A 16,465-nucleotide genomic window follows, 5' to 3' on the forward strand; every position below is an offset into this window, starting at 1 on the left:
AGTCAACAGGCCTAACAAAACGAGGCTGCAGGTTCACGCAAAGGCAGGAGCTCTCCGGGCCTCACCTGGGCTGGGCTCTCCGGCCGCACACGTGCCAGCTTCCTCTGGTTTTCCAACACCACTTCCTTGAGGTCGTGCAACTCAGCACAGGCAGTGATGGCTCTGTCCACCTGGTGCCAGGGACCAGGGACGAGGGGACAGCGGCAGGGAGGGAGGAAAGATGGTGGGAGATAGAAGACAAGAGAAGGAGGTAAAGAGAATGATTGGCCAAGAATGAGAGCAGGGCTTGTCGGGGAGGAAGAGCCACCACGGTGCGGGGAGGGAGGGCCACAGCGCCTTGCCCAGCCCCTGGCTCACCTCCTCCACCATCTTCCTTCCCTGGGGCACCACGTGGAGAAAGCTCTGGACCACCTGGAGCTGCTCCATGGGCAGCGGCTTGCTCTTCACAGGGACAGCCCTGACAAGGAAGGGGGCAGGAGCATAATCAGCGCTACCGGGTGGCCCTGCCATTGACAGTCTCCCATTTATACGGCCACTGAGAGGCACCCGGTTACAGGCTCCAAGTCTGCCTTTCAAATCAGGTTGGCAGAAACAAGGGACATTTTCCCCCAGAAAGGTCAAGTGACTTTCTCCAGGTCACCCTGCAAGTCTAGGGTAAGCCGGGAAATGAACTCCCAGATGCCCAGTTTCCAGCTCTGGCTCTGAGCTCCCGATGTGTCCCTGGCATAGTGGGGCAGTTGCATGGGGCACCGGCCCCACAGCACTCACTCCGGCCTGGAGGCAGTCCCGCTATGGTGAAACAGGAGAAGGGTGCCCAGGGCCATGCCCAGGTTGGTCCTGCCCACACCCGTCTGGCAGCTGAAGAGGAGCGCAGGGGGAGGCCCATGGGCATCTCGAAGCAGCAGCAGGCTGGGGGTCTCCTGGGGAAGGACCATGGATATCAGGTAACAGCATGACCCAGAAACCCCTCAGCTGAGGAGCAAGTTGGGGTAGTGGGGTCACGACACAGGCCCACCCGCAACGCACCCCACAGTCTGCAGCAAGGTGGGGCCAGACAGGCAGCTCAGCCTTTTTTGCCAAAACCCACAGCCCCATCTGCTCCACCTGCCCCAGGAGCACAGGCCCTGGCTCCTCCCCGGACCCTGGGGGAGACCAAGGCACTGGCTCTGGAAGTGAGAACTACTCAGAGGAGATAAGGCCATGTCTAATACCCCTGTGAGATGCGACTTAAATAAATGACCTCCTGAAGGGGCAAAGAGAGAACCACCACCAGGACTCAGGAAGGGACAGTAGAAGAGTCTAGAGGGTAAAAAAATTTTAGCTCCAGTAAAGAAATGAGGAACTTGAGGTCTAGAGAGGTCAGGTTTGTCTAAGGTCCCACCACAAGTTAGCAGCCTAGTCACAGCCAAAGTCCAGCCCTCCAGATGGCCAGCGCTGGGCTCTGTCATTAGGGAATGTATGACTACACGCCCCAAACGGACACAGACACACACAAACCACTCCCCCCCACATACACACACACACATCCCCAACATACTCGGCACCATACACAACCCAGAGTGAGGACTTATTCTGAGGAAACCCAGAGGCCAAACCCACGGGAGCATCTCCATGGAGTCGGGGCCTATACACAGACCCACCCTCCAGGCCCTGGCAGCACCCTCCCCCCACTTACCCGGATGACATTGACAAAGGCATCAAACTGGGTTTCCAGGGGGGCCCCCTGCTCCGGCAGGGGCAGGCGGTGGTACCTGCCAGGTGATTGGGAGCAGCGCATCAGCCAGGCCACACACCCTGGGCACCCCTCCACCCCTCGCCCCACCGACAGCTGGTGAGACTGAGGCCACCGCTGGAGCAGGCCCAGAGACCGCCATGCCCAGCACCCTGGGGTCCTGCACAGGACTGGCCCTCGGTACCTGTAGGTGGGCTGCAGGAAAAGGGGCCGCTTGTATACCCCTTCAGTCACGTGTACATCATCCTCGCCCCGAATGGCCACAGTGTGGGGCTCCCCCTGCAGGTCCTCGATGTTGTGGTACACGTGGTATGTGTTCTCGCTCAGCTGGGCAAAGTCGTGGATCTACAAGGAGGTGTGGGGGCCAGACGGCCATGGAAGACCTTCAGGCCCCTCCCGGCCTTCCTGCCTGCGCCCTGCAGCGACTGGGCCACACCGAGGCCACGGGCAGGTTGCTTTCCCCAACCCGGGGCGCGGGGGAGCTACATGGCCAGGGGTGCGGTCTGCAACCTGGGTGTCCTAACGGCAGCTACCTATGCCCTGGGGTCAGGTCGGAAGGGCTCTGCCCAGTGGGCAGCAAGCTAAGCCACCAGGCTGAAGAAAGGGGCAAGACTCGGTCAGCAGGGAGCCAGAGAGGAGGCCGGAGAGGGAGACGGGGAGACGACGAGGGGCCAGTGCGGCCTAGGTTCCTGCCCGTGGGAGTCCCAGGAGACACTGTGACCCCTGTTATTTACACACCTCCATGGTGTGTCAACAGTCTCAGAGACCTTGACAAATCTTGTACAGAGGGAAGAGAGAGGAACTTGAGAAACCAACAGAAGCCCACAGGAGACGTGACTCACGCCAGCTTCACAGGGGGCTGAACTTCAGTCTTACACGCTTAGTCTAGTGCTCCTTGCACTGCCCCAGACCTCTTTCTACATAAAGATGCTGACTGTGAGGAGAAAAGCAGGGTGGGAAAGGGGCAGAGGCAAACAGAGCTGGGAACAGGAAGTCCCTCCGCTGGCTGCCTGTGAGCTGGCCTTGTAACCAGCCAGTGGCCCACGCAGGGCAGGAAAGCGGACGAGTACGGGCCCGTGACAGCAAAGCTGAGCCGCGGGCTGGGGTCTTAACTCAGGTGCCCGAGGCCTACCGGAGAGGAGGACACCCCACCCACCCCAGGGGCCCGCACCTCTTTTCGGATGGCCAGCTCCAAGCTCTCGGCCTGGACCCCAGGTCCAAGGCCCCGGAGGTTCTCATGAAGACTCTGCTTGTCTCGAGGTGTGTACGACACAAAGTCCTCATCGGCTCGCAGAAACAGCACGGGCTCCTCGCGCACGCAGAAGATGACGCACTCCTGCCAGGAGCCCGAGGAGGAAGGACCTGATCGCCACTGCGGAGCACGTGCTCCTGATCCGCCGCCCCCGACCCGCGGCCTGGCCTCGGAGCAGGCTGTTCCCCCTCCTCAAGGGCTCATCACCCTGCCCTGTCCCTGAGACCTGAATCCTGCCCCAGAATCCACGTGCCGACCACATGCCGCCTGCTCCGGACCCTCTCTCCTCTCAGGGCCAATAGTCCTTCATCTGAACCTCATAACCCCCGCTTTGTAGTAACGCTACCCATGAATCCCTCTTTTCCCCTTTAGTGGATTACAGGTTCCTCACAGGTAGAATCATATCCTGGTCATTTTCATGTCTCCACAATTTCTAGCACAGAGCCCTGGATAAATCGAGTGCTCGATAACATTCATTAGAAATGAATTCCCATGACCACAATGCAACCATTCATTCACTGTGCGTCGTACAGGCAGAGGGAGGAGTGTGGGCAGACCCCACCCTGGAGGAACCGGCAGTCTAGCTGGGGAGATGGGCTCCGCCCACAGCTAACACCCGTCCCTCTGGGTCACTCAAAGACACTCCATCTTAACCCCAGGTCAAAGGTCTGATTTGTGTGCTTACAGGGAGCCCACGATGAACCTGAAATCACCGTGGACCCTCAGCCTCTGTCCTGCAGACAAAATCCCACCTCGAAGGCAGGCAGGGGAGAGAGAGTCACTAAAAGCCGGCACTTAGAATGCAGATGTCTGGGTTTGGGTTCTGGGATGCCACTCATGAGCTAAGTCACTTACCCGCTCTGGATCTTGATTTCCTCCTCTATAAAATGGGAGGCTAACTGCCCCCCTCACAGGGTCGAGGTGAGGCTATAAAGCCTAGCTATGATTGTCACCCAGCAGCTCTCTCGTTGTGACTTGGCCCCCTTGTCACCCTGTTGCCCTCCTCACTTCCTCTGAGGTTCCGGGGATAGGGTGTGTGAAGGACTTCTAACCTCGAACCTCCCCTGTCCACACAGGACAATGCAATGACAGTTGCCTGGAATTTCCAACCATGCTGACCACAAAAACCATCATGGTATTCAAGGCCTGGCAGGGCTTGGTCAAGGTCACCGGCCGCCCTCCCGATCTTGCGGCCAAGGACCCTTCAAAGCCTCTGAAGTTGCCACTTCTGGGAGCCCTTTTCTCCAGTTTTGGGGGCCAGCCCCAGCCTGAGAAGTGACCGTGCTTACCTTGTGTCCATCCTTCTGGAGTTTCTGAAGGACCTGCCTGAACCCCGAGAGGCTGGGCTGTCCCATGCCAAACACGGTGAGCCCGCCCCGCACTTGGCGGAAGTTGGGGGCTCCACAGCTCCGCAGAGTGCCCAGCAGGTCCATCTTCTCAGCAACATCCCGCACCAAGAAGTAGCGCCCCTGGCAGTGGGAGAGCCACGGGGGGGGAGGGGGGGTCACTGAGATGACTCAGGGGAATCTTCTACAGTCAGGGCTCTGTCCCTGGCCCCAGGAGATGGGGATCAGGGAACCGGGGTAGGGGACATGGTCCTCAAGTTGTCTGCAGCCTCCCAGGAAGAAAAGACAAAATACATGACCACCTGTGATCCCAGGAAGGGGATCACAGAGTGAGAGGAAAGACAAGACAACCCCTTCTGAGTGGGAAACGGAGGATGCTTCATGTAGGTGTTGTCATCCACACCAGGCCCTGAGGGAGGAGAGCAGGCAGAAGCACTGCAGGGCGGGAAACCAGAGCTGGCTCTAGGGTGGGTCCGCGGCTCCCGGGGAGGAAGGATATGGAGAAGGGGCCGGAGTAGGGAGTCACCACTGGGGCAGCAGGAATCAGCTAGAGGAAGACTGTATGGGCCCCTTCCTGGGGTCCCGCAGTTTAGAGGATGGGCAGGTCTCTCCCCTCCCCAACTGGGGTGAAAAGATGCCATGACTATAGAGAAAAGAGGAAAATGGTACTTGGAGACCAGGGACGAGCAGGGAGAACTAGAAGAGTTCATTCCTGGGCACAAAGGAACCCTGAAGTCACCTCATCCGCCTCCCTGACTGCGCCTACATTACTGACAGATTGGTGGGACCCGTTCTTCCAGATGCCAGAAATCTCAGCTATTCTTTCAGCAAATACAGCTTAATTGTCATAATTCTTCATTCAGTCACTCATTCATTGACTGTTTACTGAGGACCTGTATCATGCCCAAGCATAGCTCTGAGGAATGGGGCTACAGCAGTGAATGAGAGATGAAAAATCATCTGTCCTCATGTACTTTACTTTCTAGGGGGTATTTAGGGTGGAGGGAAGGAAGGAAGGAAGGAAGGAAGGAAGAAGGAAGGAGGGAGGGAAGGAAGGAAGGGAGGGAGGGAGGGAAGGAGGAAGGGATGGAGGGAGGGAAGGAGGAAGGGAGGGAGGGAGGAAAGAAGAGAAGAGAGTAAAGAAAAGAAAAAACCAGCTAAGCTAGAGAAGTTCTGAAGCTTCAGAAGAGAAGGGGAGGGAGATCCCCAGCCTGGGGAAGCAGACTGGGACCTGGGGCCTTCTGTCCTCATCTACATTCTCCCTGGTGCTCCGAGGGACGGGGTAGGGCATGCTGGGGTCAGCCAAGGGGAGGATGGAGAGAGAGGAGCAGGCGCTCCACTGGGCAGGAGGAATGGGCCCCAGAAAACCAGGGGGTGAGGGGAAATGGGATTCGGACCCCAGCGGGTGGGATGAGGCAGTGAAAACAGAGAAGGGGAACAGTGGGGAAAGAAGAAAAAATTAGGAAGGAAACCTATGAGGAAGGAGGACAGGAGGGGCGGGGAGAGGCTGGGAGAGGGAAGGGCAGGGCTCGCCCTCACCTGCACCAGGTAGTGCTCAGGGGTGGCATCCGAGAGCCGGCCCAGGGTATAATGGGGCTTGAGCAACTCATCGTGGATCTGGAACTCCTCCTTGCAGTTGTACCTGCCAGGGGCAGATGGAGACCAAGTCAGGCAACCTCCAAAGCCAGGGTCCACTCCATCCTCACCAGACCTCACAGCAGGGCCACCCAAGCCCCACCCAAGTCGTTGCCCCTTTGTGGCAGAAGGGGTCCATTATACCACAATATCCACTCTCCTCTTTGTCAGCAAAAGAACCCTGGAATGGGGACTGGGCCATCCACATGAAGACAACATTTCCCAGCCTCTCTTGCAGCTAGTGTGGTCATGTGATTAAGTTCTGGCCAATGGGATGTGAGGAGCAGTGATATGTACAACTTCTGGGCCATTCCCTTAAAGGGAAGGTATGTGCCTTCTACTTTTCTCTCCTCCTCCCTGGCTAGCATCCAGAAGTGATGATAGGAAGCAGATGTTGATGACGGCACGGTAACAAGAGAGGAGGAGCCTGGACGATCATGGAGCCTGGTGCCTCTCCTGGATTTCTATGTGAGAGAAGCTTCTGTCTTGAAGAACACCTTTTGTTGCAGAGTTACTTTGGCCCTGGATGATTCCTCTCCATCAAACTGTCTCAGAAACAACCTCCACACTGACAATCCCACACAGTGAGGTGGTTCAGCACACAGGCTGTGGGGCCACGCAGCCTGGGCATTAATGCACCTCTGCTGCTTGTAACTCCGTGACTTTGGAGTCACTCACTCTCTGTAGCTCCGTTTCTAGTGATTCCCACTTCCTAGGGCTGCTGTGAGAAATCAACACGTTCATGAATATAACTGCTTAGCCCAGTGCCTTGGGCACAGTGAGCACTTATTAATAAAATTATTATTACTAGTGGTAGTTCTACCTCCAGAGGGCCATTTCAAACCCCCCCCCCCGTCGGCACAAATCCAGGTTTCTGCAGATGCTAAATGAGGTCTGTGCCCTCAAGACACAAAAAGCTTCTTGATTGATTATAACAATGAAGAAGACACAGCCCCCAAGTGGGTGGAGCAGGGAGCACTGGAAGAGCAGTGGGTTCCTGCTGCAGCTCTGCCTCCGCCTCACCACGGGGCCCATGGTGGGCAAACCTCTGCCTCCTCAAACTGTGTATCTAAGTCAGATTTCACGTCTGATTCAGAAGGTACTATTAGGTCAGGCGTCAGCAAACCTTTTATATCAAGGACTAGAAAGTATTTTAGACTCTGTGGGCCATACAAAGTCTCTGTGTCAGCGACTCGCCTCTGCAGCTGAAGTGTCAGGCATCCATAGACAATATATTAATGCATGAGAATGGCAGTGTTCCAAGGAAACTTTACTTATAAAAACAGATGCTGGGCTAGATTTAGCCGGCAAGATATAGTAACAGTTTGCTGCCCCCTGAATTAGAGGACATGTAAGGTCCCTTCCCCCTCAAACCTGCTGCAGTGCAAGGAGAACCGCGCCCACGGCTGGCTCCAGGAGGCACGCATGTACCCCTCACAGTGGATTTTTATAGCGGCCGGTGACTGTTCCGAGCCACGCCACTTGATTAGATATTTTGAACATCATGTTCACATATCCTGGTAAGGAAACTGAGGTCCCGGGAAGAAACAGGATGTGCCCAAGGTCATGGAGCAAGACCCGGACATAGGCCTCCAACACTTCCCTCAGGGTTCAAACCTAGTTTTGTCGTCTCTAGTAGAGGGACTATATATCAGGTCTTTTTTATATAACATCTCTTTTCCTCCCCTCACCATGAATACAGTAACGTATTAGGATTATAATTTTCCTATCAGGCCCCAAAGCCAACAGGCCAAATTTATCATTCCCACCCTCAGGTTTCCTTACACAGAAGGCCCATCTGCTAGGTCTCTGCCAAGCTTCCATGTGTGGAATATATTTAATTCGTAGCTCACCACGTCCTACTTCCTGCGTCCTGCGGGGGCCCACAGGCAGGGGAGCACGGTGGGCAGATTCAGTGGAAGACAAGGCTTGCCGACTCCCCAGGACACAGATCCAACGCCCCCTCTGTCTCCCAGGCCTCAGGGCTCCCCAGCACCCACTCTTTCCTTGTGCCCCGAGGGGCAGACAGGGTTTCAGGGCCCCTTCCTGACCCACTTCCTCTGGACACTCAAGTCTCTCTCAAAATATGGTATTGGAACAACCCTCAGCCTCCTCCAGAAATGTCCCTGAAGAACCTAATTAGGACAGTCGACCAACAGCTTCCAGCTTTTTCAGCCCACGGCCCTTTAATGGCCTCGTGTTAACCTCAATTTCCAACCATAATTGATGGTTGCAGGGGGGGAAAAAATCTCAACCTGATGCATCTAAATATATACACGTCCTTTGAAAATGTTCAGCCAAAAATTATTTTCTAAAGAGTGTGCCGCCAGCCAGTCCTCCCTCTCCACACTCCCTGACCCTGTGAACATACTAAGTCACGTAAGCTAGAGACCCACGACAGTCTCTGCCACCTGCGTATTGTGTGTCTCCAGATAAACTGCCTAAACGCTCTGGGCCTCGACATCCGCATCTAGATATCAAGTCCTATGGTGCCACCAGCCCTCCAGGCTGCCTCCACAGCCATGTCTTCCAGGGACATCATAAGCTCCCCCTGGCACTCACGTGATCACGACAGGAGCCACCTTGTTGGGAATGATGGACTTGGCCTTGCTGTTGTGCACGCCCGTGGTCTGGAAGGAGTGGACGCTGAGTGAGTGCCGCCCGTCCATCGTGCTGCTGCTCTGGAGGCCCTCGAAGGGGGCACTGGCCGAGACCGTCTGCTGAGCTGTGCTGGCTGTTGTACCCATAGTCAGCCGGCAATCTCAGACCCAAGACCTGTGGGGTTGAGAGGGTGTACGGTCAAAGAGCAGGTAGGAAAAGCCAGGGTTGAAGACACCCAGCCCACCCCTCACCTCCACCGTAGGTACAGACCAAAGTCTGAGGCCCAGAGAGCAGGGGTACTGCCTACCACATGGACACTGAGGGTCTACTGTGTGCCCAGCCCACTGCTGGCATTTTGGGTATTATGGACAGAGAGAGATATAAGTACAGAGCCATGGCCCATTAGAGTTTACACTCCTCTGGTGCAAATGAGAGGAAAGGGCTAACTTTCCACACCAGGTGTAGACCGAGGGCCCTAGATGACTAGATCAGGCCACCTGGAGGCCACACCTTCCAGGCTAGAAGTAGAAGAGCTGAGGGAGAACCAGGGGCAGATGCAGAAGGAAGTCAGGCCTAGATGTTAGGGATGTGGATGGGAACAGAATGCAGAGGACACTCTAGCCATGAATGTCACAAAACAAGGCCAGGGAAGTCCAGGCAGGGTGAGCTCACAGCCGATCAAGGGTCCAATGAAAGCTACAGGCCCTGAACTCAACATCAGCATCATCCACATCATCACCACCAACCTCAACGTCACCAGCATCAGCATGATGAACCTCAACCTCAACCTCAACATCGCAAACCTCAACAACATCAACAGGCAAAGCTTGCGACCCACAAGAAGCTTCCGCGTGGAGAGCTCCCTCCTAGAGAAGCACGTAAGGATGCGTGCAAAAAGTGGGCTACAAAGGTGGTGTTGCTTATGTAACAAAACACTGGAAACAACCTCCATCCTTCACCAGGGCACTTGTTGAATAAATTACAGGACATCTCTAAGATGGAATGTTAAATGGATAATAAAAATATCACATTGACAGATGTGGAAAGACATCTCAGAAGTAGGACTGAAAGGAGGAGGCTGCAAGTTTAAGCTATAATCCCAACTGAATTCATAAAGTGTACCAGGAGAAAAGTCTGGAAGGATACACTCCAAGATGCCAACATGAGTTATCACCAAGTGATGAAATTACAGGTAACTTTTTTTTTCTCCTTTTTGCTTCTCTGCATTTTTGTGATTTGTCTCCTCTGAACACTGGGTAATAAAGTTAACGCTTATTTAAAACAAATAAGAGAACGGCTGGGGAAGCGGGCTGCAAGACCTGGGAAGAGCTGCTGGAGGCTGTGTGGGGAGGGCTGGCTCTGGGGCGCAGGCACAGGAGACGGAACTCTCAGAGCCCAGCGGCGCTGGCCCCCCATGTCATTAATGGTCCAGGATCAGGAGAAGGAGGGGCCTACCTGCCCTGCCCACCCCAACCCTACCTGCACCCTGACATGGGTCGACCCTGCAGAAACACAGGGACAACATAGTCCTTAGAACATGACAAGTCCCCCAGCTGCCACTGGCTGGGCACGAGCAGCTCCGGCCACCCACATGCCCCTGCCCTCTACCCCCAGCCCTCTCATAACCAGCAGCAGCACCTCAGAACATGGATGGTGGACCAGGGGCTCTGCAGCTCAGCGTGAAGGCTGAGCTCACTGTGCCCTCTCTCCCGCAGCCCCTGAGTCAGAGCTCCCGATCTCCCGCGGGGGGCTGCCCAGGCCTCCCCATGGCTGTGTGCTCATGCTCCTCTCCCCAGAGCCGCCTAGACAGAATGACTAGCCTCACGCTGCCCCTCCCAGAACCGTCCCAAACCACCGCCCGTTTTTCTCCCTCTCCGGCGTGGGAAGGGCTCCCTGCCCAGCCTTGCCGTACTTGAAAACTCCCAGGAGCTGCATGACAGCTTTGTTAACACACACACCTGTGTTTATAAGAGCCCCATCGTGACTCTCCACACCCGGTCCAATTTCTCTCTCTTTCCTTTTTGGGACGGGGTGTCAAGCGTGGAGGGAAGGAGTCTCTGTTCCGAAACAGAAAGGCAGGCAGCTCAAAGGGTGAGGGCTCACGTGGACCCCCAGCGGGCCTACAGCAGAGCCCTAAACTTCTCTCCAGTTCTCTCCGCTTTGCCTGCGTGGCAGGCCCCCAGCAGAGTTCACCCAACTTTCCCAGACCCCTCTCGATAGTCTGGGCCAAGCAGGCATGGGTGGGAACAGCCCCTTCCAAGAACACAGGTGGCCGTCCAGAAGCAGGGCATGACGAACAGAGGCAACAGCTGGCTACGGCTGCCAGGCCCAGGCCAGGCCCTGCTCTCATTGGTCTGGGCTGGGCTGGACACCTCCGTCCCTTCTCCCCGCCCCCCGCGGCTCCCAGCGCTCCCGCTGCAGCCACCTGATCTCTCACCGGCTCCACAGGCAATGAGAGCCCCCAGCCAGTGCCTGCAAAGGCAGCCCGGGGACAATACAGATGTGCACAGCTGCAGCCCACAGAGGTGGGAGAAGAACAGTACCCTTTGAAAGCTGACCCGCCTCCAAAATGTCTCCAGGACGGTGACACCCTGAGATTCCCAGGCTTCGCACTCTGCAACTCTCTCCCTGGAACTTCCCTCAGCCGCCCAGAGTGAGTCCTCCAGGCACAGGGGCCTTCGCCCTGCTGGCCACAGGCTGCGGGGCCTTGGGCGACCTCCTTCCACTCGCTGGGCCTTCGTGAGGCATGGGATGGTCTGAAAGCCCCTTTTAGTTTCAAAGGGACCTGGCTCCTAAGGTGGGCAGTTCTAGTGGTCACGCCACTGCCGTCCACTCCCAGGCAGTGGTCGGCAAGGGTGAGGGTGTGGGGATCCCTAGTGCTCCCGCCTCCACTGCGGGGAGAGTGGGGAGGGTGGCTTTGGATGAGACCAGACTAAGGCGTCTCATGAAACCGGATGGCGTGTAAACAATCACGCCGTTCTTTTCCTGCCTTCTAACTAAAAGCGCGCATTCCCTTCAATCACAGTGAAGGCCACCCCATCACAATGCTGATCTCAGGGTGGGGTCGCCCCAGAGCCCTTAGATGTTTCACATCGCACCTCAGTTGTGCAGGCATCTGGAATGTGGCTTGCGCTCATCATTCCTTTCAAACCACAGCAATCCTGAGCGCCGGGTCCCCTGCCCACAGACCGGGGGTGATGTAAGTGGTGCCGTGGTCCGCCCACTCCACCCCCACAGTCCTTCTCCAGCCTCGGAGCCCCATTCTTTCTTAATCAAGTCACTGGCCGGATTATACTGTGTATAGTACCAGTCTCCCTGACTTTCGAATAGCAAGACGGTGTCTGACTTGTCCGTGCATGACCCCAGCATCAGAGCAGCACCTGGGGCCCAGTAGATGCTCAGGAAATAAGAGATGGGCAGATGGCCAACTGCAGGGCATCCACAGCTTTCAGGACTCAGAGAGCAAGTGAGTGCCCTGCACCGAGGAGCAGGTCTCAGCCTCCACGAGGCAGGGTCAGGAAAGCTGCTCCCGCCTCACACTTCCCTCACCTGGCCTGCCCTTCTCCCTAACCCTCCCACATTCTACCCTTTCTTGGAGGTTAAAGCCCGGCTCCTCCAGGAAGCCCTCCCTGATGACACACCCACCCCACCTCTCAGCTCCAGAGCCCACTGTCAGCATCACAAAATGGGACACTCCTTGCACTGCATGCTGCTCCTGGCAGGGGCCGTCCTAGGTCCTTCCCGGCTGTCAGCAGCCTGGCTTAGAGGACGAGCTGGACGCATAACTGCTGATCAAACAAACCGCCTCCATCACTGTGCCTCCGCACCACGCCTGGTTCCTTGCTGATAGGACCAAGGACGCCACTCAACAAGCAGGCACAAAAGACGGGAAGGATGTTCAAACACTTGGGCATTTATTCCTGATGGGGGACTGAGCGTGGTATTTTTCTTTTTTGCTTACCTATCGCTTCTAAGTTTCCTACCATGAACACAATTACGTTGGGAATGTTAAAAACGAAGTGTTGTTATTTGTAACAGTTTCAAAGTTGGACAAAGGTCGCAGCTCCCCGCCCCGGGCATCCCACACGGACCGCCAAAGCCCCCTGTTCTGCGCTTTTGTCCCCAGTGCCCTCTGCCCACTGATAACCGTGTTCCCGTGACAAGCACTCCATTCGTAACAGCCCGGTGGGGTTTTTGTCTTTGTGGTTTTTCTGTCTTAGCTACTGACAACGACCCTCAAGGGAGGAGAGACAGGGTTAACGATGCCCCCTTTACAGCCACGGAAACAACAGCTAACCAATAATGAGAATTTCCTCGACCTACGTGGTTCAATAAAGGCAGAGCCCAGGTTTCACCTGTGTAGCCCAACATGTCATTTGTCTGAGGGGTCACCCAGACCTGTCCCTTCACGACCTCTGCCCCTCAGCCTCCTTCTCTTTAACACTAGGATTAGAACAATTTAAAAAATAAAGCCATCCGGGGCCCAGGATCACGGGAGACCTTCACCTACTAAATTATGTGTTTCTGAAACATCTTGCTTTTTTTTTCCTATTAAAAAAAAAGTCTGAGAGTTAAAAACAGAAGGTGGAGGAATGTTTGGAAATACTGCCACATGTTCTGCAGGGGCTGCCGCGATGGGGTGGCCTTGAGTTCAGGGCCTCCGCCTGCAAACGGTGGGGAGCCTGCGGAGGTCTGAGTTCTGGCAGGGACACGTCATCGTTGTCACACACTGAAATGACACCTCAAGGTGGGCTTGGAGCAGGGAGTGGACAAGGGCGGGCAGAGAGACTAGCCGGCCAGCGGAGGAGCCAAGGCGACTGGGCGCCGGCACAGCCAGTAGCAGATGGAGGCCGGGCAGCGGGTGCGAGTCATAGGGCAGAGGGGCCCCCGAGCTGGAAGGAGCTGCAGGAGCAGCCAGCCCTGCCCCGGGTCGGGGGTGAACAAGACTCCCTGTAGCCCCCTGACAGGTGGAGGGCAGAGAAGGAGCTCCCCCCGCTCTAAGGCCAGCAAAGACCTTGACACTTGTCACACATGGGCCTGAAAGCTCTTGGAGTTTGGGATCCTCAGGAAGGAAAGGGGCCCTTTCAAGCACCGAGGAGCCTGCCTCCCGGCCCGGGAAGCCCCTACCTCTGGAGTTCCCCATGTGGGTCGGCTCTGCCTGACAGAAAGCTCCATCTACAGGGGATCTTAGATTCGGGAGGCAGAAAGGCTTTAATGAACATTTTGAGGACAAGTGGGAAAATCTGAATATGAACTCTATATGTTGGATAAACAAGTTAACTTTCTTGGGTGTGATGATATCGTAGGTACAAGGAGAATGTTCTTGTTCTTAGGAGACAAAGGCTGTGTGTAACGTGAAGCATCTTGCCATCTGTAATCTTCCTATGGTTGAAGGCGGGGGACACAAATGGAGTAAATTTAGCAAGTGGTGAGGACGAACATGTGTTCGTTGTAGTCTTCTTCCAACTTTTGCGGAGGCTTGAAATTTTTCAAATTAAAAAACTGGGACCAAAACTATTTCTTAAGTAATAAAAAGTTTAAGCTGTCTAATGAGAGCTGGTTTTCCACAGAGTCCCCCTGCTCTCCCCCTTGAAGACTGAGAACGCATCTCATCTGGAGGGAGAAAGTCTGTGATCCACGGGCCAAAAGGAGCCACATGTGCAAGTGGCTTGAGCCTTGCAGTTTTGTTATTTTCCACCCTAATTAGCCACCAGCACTTAAAAATCAAGTGGTGGCGCCCCTGGAGGGACCCCTGCAGTGCTCCTGGGCCCTCCCCCGCCTCTGGAGGCCTGATGGGGGAGGGGGCTCCGGCTCTAACCCTTGTCCCGGGGCAGCCTGTGCTTTTGTGTCACAGCACCTGCAGTTGTTCTGGCCACTCTCCTGTGAGCGAGCTTGTCCCCTCCCTCAGCGCCAGCAACCCAGACACAGGGCACATGCTCTGAACCCCTGAGAAGAGGTTGTCCCGCCTCCCTTATTCTGACCACTGCCACAGCGCTGATTCCTGACCCGTCAAAAGCCTTTCTGCCCCCACCTCTTGCTGGGCCACGTGACTTTCTGATTCCCAGGCAGGACGACTGGCCTCCCACCTGGGCGAGGCTCTGCCGTCCCTGAAGGGCTGGCCCAGCTGCTCAGCCTGGGAACATCCCCTTAGGTTCTATCAAAATGCCCGCAATGCCTTCATCCCCCCTTCTCCACCTTGTGTATTAAATGAACCAGACGAGGGGCTGCTAGCTGAGCTCCTGGCTGCCCAGAGCCAAGAATACACTGCCCATCTCCCTTGCAGCTACCTGGGACCTTGTGGCTAATTCTAGCTAATGGAACATATGTGGCGTGTCACATGGCAAGTTCCAGAATCCTTCCTATCCCTTTCCTCCCTTCCTCCATCCTGCTGCCTGGAGCGCAGATGTGATGACTGAGGTTTCAAAGCCATCGTGGGCCCTGAGCACGCGAAGCCACGCCCTAGGAATGGTAAAGATCAAGTTCCCTGAGGAATCAATCCATGGACCACAGAGCTCTGGGCTTGGAAAGGATGTCGAAATAAACTTCCATCTTGTGTAAACCGCTGTTATTTGGCTTTTCTTATTACTCGCAGCCAAATCTAATCCTGACTAATGCGCTCCATTATTTTTAGGTTTCACCCTCAGTGATCACACGCCATGTGGCGACAGGACAGGACTGACTTCCCCTCCTGCAGGACAATATCAAGCTTCCCCACTGGCAAAAGTCGAGCTGCACTGTGGGCTGGCGGTTCCACACTCAGGCAGAGCCACGCCAGGGCCCCGGGAGCTCAGCCCACGTAGGGGCCACGGGGGTTCAGAGAATACAAGAGACATCTTCCCCGGCCACCAGAGCCCATGGGGGATGCACACAGGTGACAACTGGAACACCATCAGTTGCTAGACAGTGTAGCGCGGCAGCTTTCCCTGCGTCAGCTGCAGCAATTTAGGAAGTTCTAAGCAGCTAGAGTAATTTGCTTCACACAGTAGAAGGACATGTGGCCTCCGCTGCTCCAAAAAGGCAGACAGAGAACACAGAGGCTTTCCATCTGGAACCTCTCCGTCTGCGTCTTCCTCGGGGCCTTCCTGAGCAGGGTAACTCCCTGGAAAACAAAAAGGTATCACCTAGATGGGAGGGACCCTGCCTGCTGGGTTCTTCCAGGGAGGAGCAGGAGGAGTGGACTGTAGAAATCCCCAGGGAGGAGGCCAGCCCACCCTGGAATGGCAGCCATTCTGTGCCTGGAAAAGCCTGAAGCTCCTGTCCATCACCCGGTTCCAGGCAGCCTGGGACCAGGGGTGAGGGGAGGGCGGGGTGCGGCGGGGAGACCGTGCGGTGAACAGGGTTAAAAGTACCCAGCCATGCTCACCTGCTCAACTCCAAGAAGTTGGGCATCTGGTTATTTCAAGGTCAGGAGAAGCCCAGAGTCTCCTGAGACCCCACCCAGAGCCCTGGACCTGCCAACACTCTCCAGGCTGCTTCCAGGGACTGTGCCCCAAAGGGCCAGTGGGAGCTTATGCTGGAAACCCACTTCCTACCTCCAGCAATGTCACAGGGGCATGAAGCATCATGGCAAGGAGACCTTTTCCACCCTTATGGCCTCCAGTCTAGACCCCCTTACCTAACATTCAAGGCCCCCTTTCCCACGCTCATCACCCCTCAATCTTTTACGAAAGTTCAACGTGTGAAACAGCCAGAAGCAGAGCTGCTGTGCTGACTGCTGCCTCAGGAAAGGGGCTGCAGAGTCTCCTGCCCAGAACCCCCGATGAGGGACGGCTCCATCCAGAGATACTGGCCAGAGATGTCCAAGGCCCTTACTGCCTGGGTGTCCCAGGACACATCCAGCCCTTCCCTGCCGGCATGCCTCTGCCCGCCCTGATCCCACAACCAGGAGGAACGCCATCC

At 55.8% G+C, this 16,465-nt stretch overlaps 1 protein-coding gene across 3 annotated transcripts in view; it reads right to left on the bottom strand.

The window, feature by feature from the left end:
• Positions 1 to 16,465, bottom strand: part of PALD1 (phosphatase domain containing paladin 1) — a 65,431-nt gene that overhangs the window by 23,990 nt on the left and 24,976 nt on the right. For 2 of the 3 annotated variants that reach the window (XM_054572663.1, XM_054572662.1), the window contains exons 2-10: positions 8,528 to 8,740; positions 5,870 to 5,972; positions 4,274 to 4,453; positions 2,904 to 3,068; positions 1,917 to 2,077; positions 1,676 to 1,751; positions 769 to 920; positions 358 to 457; positions 66 to 170 (exon numbers count right to left, since the gene is read on the bottom strand). In XM_054572663.1, the coding sequence (XP_054428638.1) occupies positions 66 to 170; positions 358 to 457; positions 769 to 920; positions 1,676 to 1,751; positions 1,917 to 2,077; positions 2,904 to 3,068; positions 4,274 to 4,453; positions 5,870 to 5,972; positions 8,528 to 8,712 (1,227 nt within the window). In that variant the 5' untranslated portion in view covers positions 8,713 to 8,740. The remainder of the gene's footprint in view (positions 1 to 65; positions 171 to 357; positions 458 to 768; positions 921 to 1,675; positions 1,752 to 1,916; positions 2,078 to 2,903; positions 3,069 to 4,273; positions 4,454 to 5,869; positions 5,973 to 8,527; positions 8,741 to 16,465) is intronic. The other variant, XM_054572664.1, reaches the window with a different exon arrangement.

Source organism: Pteronotus mesoamericanus, unplaced genomic scaffold, assembly GCF_021234165.1.
Source record: "Pteronotus mesoamericanus isolate MK-2021 breed Mesoamerican mustached bat unplaced genomic scaffold, CSHL_Meso_final contig_24, whole genome shotgun sequence".
In the NCBI taxonomy this organism is placed as follows: domain Eukaryota; kingdom Metazoa; phylum Chordata; class Mammalia; order Chiroptera; family Mormoopidae; genus Pteronotus; species Pteronotus mesoamericanus.